The sequence below is a fragment of the Malania oleifera genome, chromosome 1 (assembly GCF_029873635.1).
Source record: "Malania oleifera isolate guangnan ecotype guangnan chromosome 1, ASM2987363v1, whole genome shotgun sequence".
Classification (NCBI taxonomy): Eukaryota; Viridiplantae; Streptophyta; class Magnoliopsida; order Santalales; family Ximeniaceae; genus Malania; species Malania oleifera.
In genome coordinates this window covers 141,661,728-141,673,757 of record NC_080417.1, presented here as the reverse complement: position 1 = coordinate 141,673,757, position 12,030 = coordinate 141,661,728, and the positions used below count along the sequence as shown (strand labels likewise).

General features: G+C 37.7%; 1 protein-coding gene across 1 annotated transcript in view; it reads right to left on the bottom strand.

Annotated features, from left to right (window-relative positions):
- LOC131149410 (G-type lectin S-receptor-like serine/threonine-protein kinase At4g27290) overlaps positions 1 to 10,088 on the bottom strand; it is a 31,074-nt gene extending 20,986 nt beyond the window's left edge. The window contains exon 1 of the mRNA XM_058099840.1: positions 10,022 to 10,088. Within this exon, the coding sequence (XP_057955823.1) occupies positions 10,022 to 10,088 (67 nt within the window). The remainder of the gene's footprint in view (positions 1 to 10,021) is intronic.
- Between the last annotated feature and the right edge of the window lie 1,942 nt (positions 10,089 to 12,030).

The following is a 12,030-nucleotide window of genomic DNA, read 5'->3' as shown; positions in this document are numbered from 1 at the left end:
ATCAATCATATTTCAATGATACCATTGCAGCTTTCACACTTTGCAATGTTCACATTTCAATTCCCACATTTCAATATTCATAGTGCAGAATTTACATTGCAATATTCCCATTTTTAATATTCACATTTCAATATTCTTATATCAATATTCACAATTAATCTCATATTAGTATATCTAAATTCATCTCAATAAAAATGTTCTCATCATTTTTTGTGCACAATTCATCATCTCATAATAGTATATATCATGTTTCACGTATTTCAACATTTCTTAATAAAACATATTTTCATTTCAAAATCTTTTCCCATACACATATCAATATTTCACATTTCAGTATTTCTCAAAAAATACTCATTAATATTTATCACTTTTCATCACCTCTTATATTTCAAATACCAAAATACAAAAATTCAATATAAGTCATATGCCACACAATTTTATCTGATATTCATATCATAATAATTTCAGGAAAAATAACATATTCTTATTTTCACGTATTAACTAAATCAGTAATTCTCAAAATAACTATAATAATTTATTCCCTTTACCTGTTTTCTTGAACTACACCTGCAGGGATCCCCAAATAATACTTGCAGCGCTCACCCTGTAACGACTTGACTAATATATCATATAGATTTTATTTTTTCCACATAATAATAATAATATCCTAGTAAACTATAATCCACCTGGACCCAAGGGTAAACTGAAATTCTTCACCATTACCTAAGCAATAAGAAACGTGAAATCATTTACAAATCTAAATACCATTAAACACAATACCAGAGTTTACTACAACCATCATATAAATATACACATCTCAAAATATCCAAAATAGTCCTAGGGTCGCCATCCAAAAATTCATCTGACCCTAGCAAGTACTTACCCTGCAGGTAAGGTAGGACTATCAAACACTAGTGCTGCAGAGCTTTATCCACTCTTCCATATGGGGCTCATAAAATGTTCATATAATTTGGAATGAGACACTTATTAGTAAGGGAAGATAAACTAATACCAGTGTGTGATAACATGAGTATTTCCGTGTTATACATATAATCGTACATAACATACGTGGTACAATTATCTATGTCATATTTGGGAAAAACATGTATATAATCATATCATGGTGGAATATACTGAATTTCCATAAACATATTTCATTTCATATAATAATAATAATAATAAACATCCTGGAAGGTTAGATGGCTGGCATCACGTCTTACCCCTGTATGACTTGGTTGTGCAGACCAAATGCGGGACCTGACAATTGCTGGCCTACCATTGCCGAATCAAAAGCAAAAGTTTGTAAGTACGACGGGTCTACCTCTACTGGTTCATACACCAGGGGCGCCAACACTACAATAAACCACATCGACTGCCATTCTCCCACTGCCCCATACGGTTAGCGGTAGCACTAACATATCATTATCGTGATCATATAGTTACGGTACCGTACTCGTGTAAGCCTAAACCAAGCCAACTAGGTTCTGATAACATATAACATATTTTCAAATTGTGATGCATAGATATTTCATAATAATAATTGTCAATTCAATATCATCCTTCGGCCCTTAGGTCGGTATTTCGTATTTTATCAATCATGGCCCATACGCCATATTACATATCATATAGAAGGCTCAACCCGTACGCCAGCATATCAAATAAGAAAACCCTCAGCCTGTACGCCAGTATATCATTATAAAACTTTCGGCCTGTACGCCGACATATAATATAAAAACTTTGTATCATTTAAACATTTCCCAAAAATAGTAAACCAAAATAAATTTTACTCATGCTACTCAAAAATAGATGTTACTCATATTTAAATCATATCATTATTTACAACAGTATTTTCCAAACATAATGCTAATATATATATTCTTGAAATTAAATGCTGTAAAATTATACATATATTTTCATGAAAACAACTACCTTAGTTTATCCCCTTCCTAATTCCTGAAAAGCCCATAAAATAAACCAGCCCCACACCCGCAGGGTTCCCCGCACAACACCCTGAAATCAACATCTCCCAGAACAAAATTTCAGTATTTTCTTGACTACTACAATTTCTACAACTATAGGAGAGTCAAATACTAAAAAAAAAAAAAGTCTTACCCTAAACTTGGGATGAAGTCCAAGCTAGCTCCACCGACGATCCACTCTAACTGACTTGAAGAAAACTTCCCCCGGAGTGTCGTGGCGACTTTGGATTGTCGATTCGGCGAAGAACGGACCCAAAAACCTTAGAGAGAAGGGTGGGGAACCAAAGAGGAGAGAGAAAGAGAGGTTTGTACATGAATTTTCAGCTGAAAAATGAAGTTTAGGTTATTTATACATTGGCCTTCATCGATGAGCCACGTCATTTCGTCGACGAGGTCAAGAAGGAAATTCTTCGACGAATACTTACCCTCGTCGACAAAATTCAGAACTAAGATATATCCTCTTGGTATCTTCTCGTCAACGAGACACGTCCCAGTCGACAAGCCCCTCATGTGTGCTCGTCGATGAATCCCCTTTGTTCGTCGACGAGACCTTGTTCAAAAATTAAAATACAATTTCCTTTTCTCCCTTCTTTCATTATCTAAATACCATAATTTCTCCGGGTCACTACATTCTCCCCTCCTTATAAAATTTCGTCCTCGAAATTTACTATCCATATGATTCATCATCCCATAAAGGCAAAACGGTCTACTTATTTTATTACCTACCCTCACTTATGGCGGAGGAATACCGTGGTTACATTCCATGTCCTGGGAGATTACATATGTAAAATAAAATTTCCCCCAAAACTAAAAAAAAAATACCTACTAACTAAACTACTACATGTACATGCAAAAGAAATATTACACAATCACTTACAGTTTCCTTGATTATAACTGAACTCCATGGAACAATTGTGGGTATATTTTCCTTATCTGTTCCTCGAGTTCCCAAGAAGCTTCTTCTATTGTGTGATTTCTCCACAAAATTTTTATTAGAGGAATCTTCTTATTACGCAATCCCTGCTCCTTCCTGTCCAGAATCTGTACTGGTACCTCCTCACAAACTAGTGAATCACTGAACTCTAATTCACCATAGCTGATTACATGAGGAGGATCCGAAACGTATTTCCTTAACATGGAAACGTGAAATAAGTCATGCATCCTAGACAATACAGGTGGTAAAACTAACCTGTAGGCAACCGGCCACACTTTCTCTAGAACCTCAAATGGGCCAATAAACCTAGGGCTAAGTTTACTTTTCTTCCCAAATATCACAACCCCTTTTAATGGAACTATTTTCAAAAACACATGGTTACCAACATCAAACATTAATTCCCTATGGCAGTTATCAGCATAACTCTTTTGTCGGCTCTGGGCTACACTGATTCTATCCCTAATGAGTCGAACCTTATCATATGCTTGTTGTACTAACTCTGGTCCCATAATATGCCGCTTACCCATCTCATCCCAATATAAAGGAGAATGACATCTCCTACCATAGAGCGCCTCAAACGATGTCATGTCAATGCTAGTTTGATAACTGTTATTGTATGCAAATTTCACTAGTGGCATGAATTGAGTCCAACTACCCCCAAAATCCAGCACACATGCTCAAAGCATATATTCTAATATCTAGATCGTCCTATCAGTCTGCCCATCTGACTGAGGATGGAATGTCATACTAAAAGATAACTGAGACCCTAGAGCTTCCTGCAAGCTCCTCCAAAATCGTGACGTGAAACGCGAGTCCCGATTTGACACTATAGATATTGGCACTCTGTGAGAATGGACTATCTCTTGAATATAAATCTCTGCCAAGTGATTTAGGGAATAGTTGATCTTGATAGGAAGGAAATGGGCGGTCTTAGTCAAATGATCTACAATCATGAAAATGACATTTTGGTCATGTAATGCCGATGGCAGCCCTGTAACAAAATCCATAGCTATGTGATCCCATTTCCACTCTAGGATAAAAAGTGGTTGCAACTGATCTGTTGGCCTCTGGTACTCAGCTTTTATCTATTGGCACGTCAAACATTGTGCTACATATTCGGCAATTTCTCTCTTCATACCACTCCACCAGTAAGACTCTAGCAGATCTCTGTACATCTTCGTACTACCGGGATGAATTGTGTACAAAGATCTATGAGCCTCCTCTAAGATGGTCTTCCTAATATCAGCATCGGCATGAACACATAATCTGGAACGGAACCACAAAGGTTTGTCATCTCTAATACAGAATTCCTTTCCTTGGCCATTATGTACTTTGATCATTACCTCTGCTAATCCTGGATCATCTTTCTGAGCAACTTTAATCCTTTCTTGTAGAGTAGGCTGCACCACTAAACTGGCAATACATTCTTGAGGATCACTCTCAACCAATTCTATGTCGAGTCTCTCTAGATCCATCATGATTAGATACTAAATCTCAATAGCTTCCAGCACTAGTCCCACAAACATCCTACTCAACGCATCAGCTACCACGTTTGCTTTCCCTAGGTGATAACTGATGGTATAATCAAAATCTTTAATAAGCTCTGACCACCTTCTCTGCCTCATGTTCAGTTCCTTCTGAGTGAAAAAGTATTTTTAGACTTTTATTGTAACGACCTGCTTAAATATTCATATAATAAAACATAATTAACAACAAAGTCAACCCGAACCCGTGGGTATCAGGGACACCTGTCATTCACAGCGGAAACCTAAGCAGCAGTAAATTTAAATCACATTTTCATAACCATAAAATCCAAATTCCAGAGTTAACTACATTCCCAAATATTTGTGTTTATATACAATCTCCAAAAATACAAAATATATATTCATATCTAGGAACCCACCAATCCAATCTATGGCTCCTAGATCAAAACTTACCCTCCTAGCACAGTAGAGCTTACACTATCTCAATGGCGGCCTCGATCCGCCGGTTCTCTTGGGTTTCTTGAAAATTATTTAATGTTCGGGGGTGAGACACTTCTCAGTGAGGGAAAATAAACTAAATACAACTGTGTGGCGACATGAACATATAATGCAATTATACATATACAGTACATTTCATATATCTGTAAATATTAATCATAACATATGGAATAATCATTTACCTTCATATTTTCTAATAAATCATATAGTTCATAAAATGTCCAGTATAGCTGATAATACTGAAAACATACCCAGGATGAATAGCTAGTTGATGTCATGTATTACCCCCCATTACGGGTTGTGCAGCCCGAAGGAGGGACTCGACAATGGCTGGTCGACCACTACCGAGTCAAAAATGTCTGTAAGTACGATGGGCCCGCCACACCCTGGTCCGTACTGCCAGGTGGACGTCTACAACTCTACACTGAAAGCCATATTGACTATCCATCTCCCACCCCCTCGTGGGATGATTAGCACCAATTTGAACATAGATATCTAATCTATAAGCTACGGTACCGTGCTCCTGAACTGAACTAAATTAACATCCGGGTTCTAATAATATATAATACATGATAATATAGCATTTAAGATAAATGGATTGATAGCATTTTCTATAAATTCATAAATATGGCCTTGCGCTGAACATTTCATGAATACAGCCTCATGCCGATATTATACGTAAAACATTGCCTCGCACCAGCTATCAATCACGGCCTTGCGCTGAATATCTCATACATATTGTTGATTATGGTGTAATCTCAAGAGGGGGGGTGAATTGGATATTAACAAAAATTAATCCACTTAATTTCCTTTTACACACTTCTTATAAATTTACCAACTACTTCTTGTTGCTCAATTATGTATGTGTGTGGCAATCCTATCTATGCATGCAATATACTCAATTTAAATATAACGCGGAAAATAAAGAGTATAAAGAAGAGAAAAGAAAAACGCGATTTTTACGAGGTTCAACTGACTTAGCCTACGTCCTCGCCTTGAGCAACCACTCAAGGATTCACTAAAAACCCTGCTCCTTAAAGTGGGACAGAGCTTCCCTTACAAACCGCTGCTTACAAGAGGTACAGTTCCCTCCTTATCCGCTGCTCACAAGAGGTACAACTTCCTCCTCACACCCGGTTCACAACCCGAACTGTGTTTACAATAAAATCTGAAAATAACACTCAAAACAATGCTTCTAACAAAAGCTTGTGAGTACAATTCAATTTCCTAGTACATTAACATATGATATAACTTGAAGCTCGTGAATGTATGAAAAACGATACAATCGTTTTATGTATGATATGCTTCAACACACAAAGCCTTTTTTATTAAAAACTCCCAAGTAAAGAAATATTTGCAATGCTTTGGAGTATATTAGGGTTCTTGATTCACTTTGTAAAGATGCACAAGCATATTTGAAGTGAACTAGTTGACAAAATCTTTGTCTTGAATACGAACTCAATCAAAATTACAAAGCTTCTTTCAAGTTCCAATATTTTAATCAAAGTAGGTTTTTCAATAAGAAGCCCTATGAACAATGTATATATATGTGTTTATATACTTCTTGAATCACAACTCAATTAACCAAGCTAACAAGTTTTTCTCAAAACATGATCTTTTCAAAAATCAGTTTTTATATGTGAATACACACTTAAGATCAAAACCTCTTTCTAATGATAAACACGTAAAGAAGTGAGAGGTTCTTGAAGAGTAATAACTTGAAAGATCAAACCTTAATACTGAATTAAAGTTTAGTTGGATGAACAAATGCCCTTTTGATTTCAGTAGAGATTTGCCCAAAGAAGATGGAAGAAGATTGAAGTGCAAAAAATCAGCTCTAGGGTTCAAGTCTTGCAATGAGATGTATATTTTCCTTGTTGTATATCTTCCCTTTTCTTTTCTTTTTTCTAGGGTTTAGATATTCATAATATATAGTATATTACCCTTAGAATTAATCTTAGCCGTTGGATCAATAAGATACTTCGCGTGTCTTTTTAATAAAGAACTGATTTTTAGGCTTTCCCGCGAGTTCAGGCAACCCAACTCAACTTCAGGCTCTTGAAGTGTCAACTTCAGGCTCCTGAAGTGTCAACTTCAGGCGCCTGAGGTTCCAAGGTCAGGCGACCGAAGAGCCTTGGCCAGGTTCTATCTTCTCCATTTAATTTTTCAGGTGACTAAACTTAATCTTCAGGCAACCGAAGAAATTCTTCAGGCTACTGAGGTTTGAGTTCAGGCGACCGAAGTCCCTATTTCTCAAATTTTCATTTCTAACTAAAAATTTGCTTGGCTCCTTTTCTTGGGTCTTTCATAAAACATATTTTTCATGATTTTGAAAACATTTCAAGGTCCATGAGAGTTTCTTAATGATGTACATGAAATGCATGAATCCTAAAGTCATTCTAAGTTATAATGAGCCTCAAATTAAATCATATGAAAATGTAAATACATGAGTTCTAAATACCCTTTCCCAAGATATTTTTGAACTTTGCCGTTTGCATCTTGATTCCCGTACTCTTTGAGTTCCATGGATCTTGCCAAGATTTGTTGACTTTCCGTGCATGCTTAGTGTAAGTCATGTTCACAAACTCAATGCACATATCAAATATCAAGTGATTTGTCATTATCAAAACAAGATTGGACTCGTAGAGTCAAAACATATCATTCTGAATAATATATCAATTATCATGTATTTTCAACATCATTATGTACTCTATTATTTCATATTCCTAAAAACAGGTTTTACTCGTAAAATTACCATATCATAATAATTTTCATGAAAAATAATATTCATGTCACACATAGTTGAGTATATTCGTACATTTCATTCTAAAATTACATTTCCTGTATAACAGTAGTATTTTCCCAAACATGCATTTTCTCAATAATATTCAAATATAATACATGTTTCTCTGAAAATTAATTTACTGATAAATAATAATAATACGCGTGGAAAATAACTGCTTTAGTTTATTCCCTTACCTGACACTAGAAAGAAACCCCCTAAAATTCTCTGGTCCTGCACTCGTAGGGTTCCCCGTTCAACTCCCTAAAAATAATAACTCTCATAACTAAATTTCAGTATTTTCACGTGAGTATCATTTCTTATAACTGCGAAAATATCAAATTTGGCATAAAAAGTCTTACCTCAACTTAGGGATGAGTTTCAACTCGCTTCCACCAACGATCCGCTCGATTTGGAGCGAACTTCCTCAAGAGCGTCATGGTAGCCTCAGATCATTGATCCGGTGAACGACGGAGCCGAAATCGAAGAGAGAGGAGAGAGAAATCATAGGGAGAGAGAGAGAGAGAGAGAGAGAGAGAGAGAGAGAGAAAGAGAGAGATTTTTTATTTTCTGCGTTAAAAATCCAAGGTTTTTCTATTTAAAGGGCCAAATTTGTCGACGAGACACGTCACCTCATCGACAAGTCCTGTAAAAAGTTCATCGACAAACCTGCACCTTCGTCGATGAATTTCAGACTTCCAAAAATTCTCTCTCGATATCTTCTTGTCAACGAAACTAGTCTTCGTCGACGAGGCCCTCTTGTACCCTCGTCGATGAATCCCTTGTGTTTGTCAATAAGGACCTGATAAATTTCCTTGGTCATTGCATCCCAAAGTGCAACGTCGTCGACGAACACTTCAGTTGGCTGCCTCTTTCTGTTATTGTTTCCATTTCCCTTCCTTTCTATTTAAATACCATTATTATTATTCAGGTCATTACATTTATGGTTGGAGATTCACATCATTCGCTGTACAAATAATGCCTCCAAATCTACAATGCTTGTACTACTACAGCCAATTCAAGATCATGGTTAGGGTAGTTCCTTTCATATTCTTTCAACTGTCTGGAAGCATATGCTACTACTCTTCTATGCTGCATCAATACACAGTCAAATCCCTTCAAGGATGCATCACTGTAGATAACATAACCTTTACCCCCTGATGGGATGATCAGCACTGGTGCCGTGATATGCCTGTACTTTAATTCCTAAAATCTGATGTTTTTCCCTAAGCGTCCGTAAAACTTGTCTTAAGTGCATCTCATACTCCTCTTAGCTCCTCAAATAGACCAGTACATCATCAATGAAAACAACAACAAACGGGTCTAAGTATTGGTGGAACTATTCATCAAGTCCATAAATACCACAGGAGCATTCGTCAAACTAAACGGCATAACAAGAAATTCATAATGCCCATATTTGGTCCTGAAATTCGTCTTCGATACATCCTCTGTTTTCACTTTCACTTGATGATAGCCTGATCTGAGGTCAATCTTAGAATACACCCGTATACCCTGGAGCTGGTCAAATAAATCATCTATACAGGGTAGAGGATACTTGTTCTTGATTGTCACTTTATTAATCTCCTTATAATCTATACACATCCTCATAGTCCCGTCTTTCTTCTTCAAAAATAGAACTGAAGCTCCCCACGGAGATACACTAGATCGTATAAAATCTTTGCCAAGCAAATCTTGCAACTGATTCTTTAATTCTGTAAATTCTATTGACTCCATTTGCTAAGGTGCTTTAGAGATCAGCGCTATACCTGGAAGCAGATTAATAGGAAAATCTACCTTTCGATCAGGTGGCATGCCGGGTAACTCATCTAGAAAGACATCAGTAAATTCCCTTACTACTAGCATACTAGTGAGCTTCAATTCATTTCCTGTCATTTCCTTCACAAATGCCATAAATCCTTGACAACCACTTAGCAGCAGTCTCCTTGCCTGAATAACTGAAACTAACTGGGGCGAAATTGCACTCGCGACCCTATAAACCTAAATTCTAGTTTTCCTGGAGGTCTGAATATTATTTCCTTTAAACGACAATCTATGCTGGCGTAATTGGCTGCCAACCAATACATACTGAACATTACATCGAACCCATGCATGTCTAGCACTATCAGATCGGTAGACAAAATTTTCCCTCGAATAGCCACTGGACAACCCTAGAATACCCTACTACACCTCACTGCTGTCCCGGTCGGTGTAGTCACTAATAATTCAGTATCTAACAGTTGTGTTTCTTCCCCACACAATTTAATACACCCCATGGACACGAACAAATGTGTGGCTCCTGAATCAAATAATACAATAACTTTAAAATAAAGCATGCTAAACCTACTTGTCACCACGTCGCCGGCTATCTCAGCATCACCTGGTGTCAAAGAGAAAAATCTAGCTGGAGCCATATTCCTCTGCTGGCCTCCACATGCACCTGATAGCCTCCTCGATACGGTCTAGGAGCAGGAGTAGCATCTGGTGGTGTAGGGCAATCTCGCACTAGATGTCCCTGTCTACCACAGTGATAGCAGACAGCTCTCCCTACTCAACATTCTCCCCAGTGTCTCCTCCCACAAGTCTAACAAACAGGAGGATTCTGCACTATCTAAACCTCATGATGCCCAGCCTCCTGCCTCCGCCCTCTGCAGTAGTTTCCTTTCCTCGACTGACCCAACCTAGGACCCTGCTGGTAGCCTGAAGATGTAGATCTCTTCTTCTGTCCCTGTTCCTCTACATCCATATGCTCACTAACCTCTGCCAAAGCTACTCTATCGACTAACTCAACAAAGTCTTGTATCTTTAGCACTACCACCTGGTTGTATATGCCTCTCCTCAATCCTCTGTCAAACTGTCTCGCCTTCTTTATCTCACCAAGAACAATATACGGAGCGAAGCGAGAGAGCTCTATAAATTGCACCGCATACTGCTGGACCGATAACTGTCCCTACTTCAGACTCAAGAACTCTTCCACTTTAGCTTCCCTGACAGTAGATGGAAAATATCTGTCAAAGAATAATTCTTTAAATCGGTCCCATGTCATCGCTATCGGCGTCGTCCTCTGCTGCTCCAAAAGTCTAACGGTAGTCCACCACCTCTCAGCTTCCCCTGTCAGTTTATAGGTGGCGAAGAGGACCCTTTGTTCCTCCATACACTGTAATACAACCATAACTTTCTCGATCTCCTGCATCCAATTCTCAGTAGCTATAGGATCAACTCCTCCTGAAAATGTCGGAGGATTCATCTTAGTAAACTTCTCTATTGTGCACCTATGGCCTATAGATGGGCCTCCATGCTCCCTAGAGCTCCTAGTGATCTCAGCCATAACCAGCTGAGCCACACTTCGTAGTACTGCATCAGAATCAGTCCCGCCTGCACTCGAGGGCCTTGCTCCATTACTACCACTCGCATGGGCACTACCTCCTCCTGGATCCATCCTGAAAACAATAAACGTAACTTAGAAACCCTATACTTATAATTTACATGCCTAACATAGTTCCTTTTCTTAACTTCCTCAGCTCATTCTTAACTCTAGTCCTACATTCTAGGAACACAACCCGACAATAGTTTACTATGGTTTTCCTGAAATCGTCACCCCAGGAAAAACACAGAAACCACCACGGAAGTCTTGCCTATAGACTCTAGAACAAAACCTTAAATCATTTTCCTATAATCTGGTATCGTTTCCGTTGCACTCTAAAGTCTACATAACCTAGCCACTTAGGCTCTAATACCAAATTGTAACGACCTGCCTAATTTATCACATAGATTTTATTTTTTTTCCACATAATAATAATATCCTGGTAAACCATAATCCACCTAGACCCAAGGGTACCAAGGGTAACCAAAAATTCTTCACCATTACCTAAGTAGCAGGAAATGTGAAATCATTTACAAATCTAAATACCATTCAACACAATACTAGAGTTTACCACAACCATCATATAAATACACACATGTCAAAATATCAAAAATAGTCGTAGGGTTGCCACCCAAAAATTCAACTGACCCTAGCAAGTACTTACCCTGCAGTTAAGGTAAAACTATCGAACACTATCGCTGTGGAGCTTTATCCGCTCTTTCATCTGGGGCTCCTAAAATGTTCATATAAATTGGGGTGAGACACCTCTCAGTAAGGGAAGATAAACTAATACCACTGTGTGGTAACATGAGTATTTCCGTGTTATACATATAATCGTACATAACATACGTGGTGCAATTATCTATGTCATATATGGGAAAAACATGTATATAATCATATCATGGTGGAACATACTGAATTTCCATAAACATATTTCATTTCATATAATAAGAATAATAAAAAACATCCTGGAAGGTTAGATGGCTAGTGTC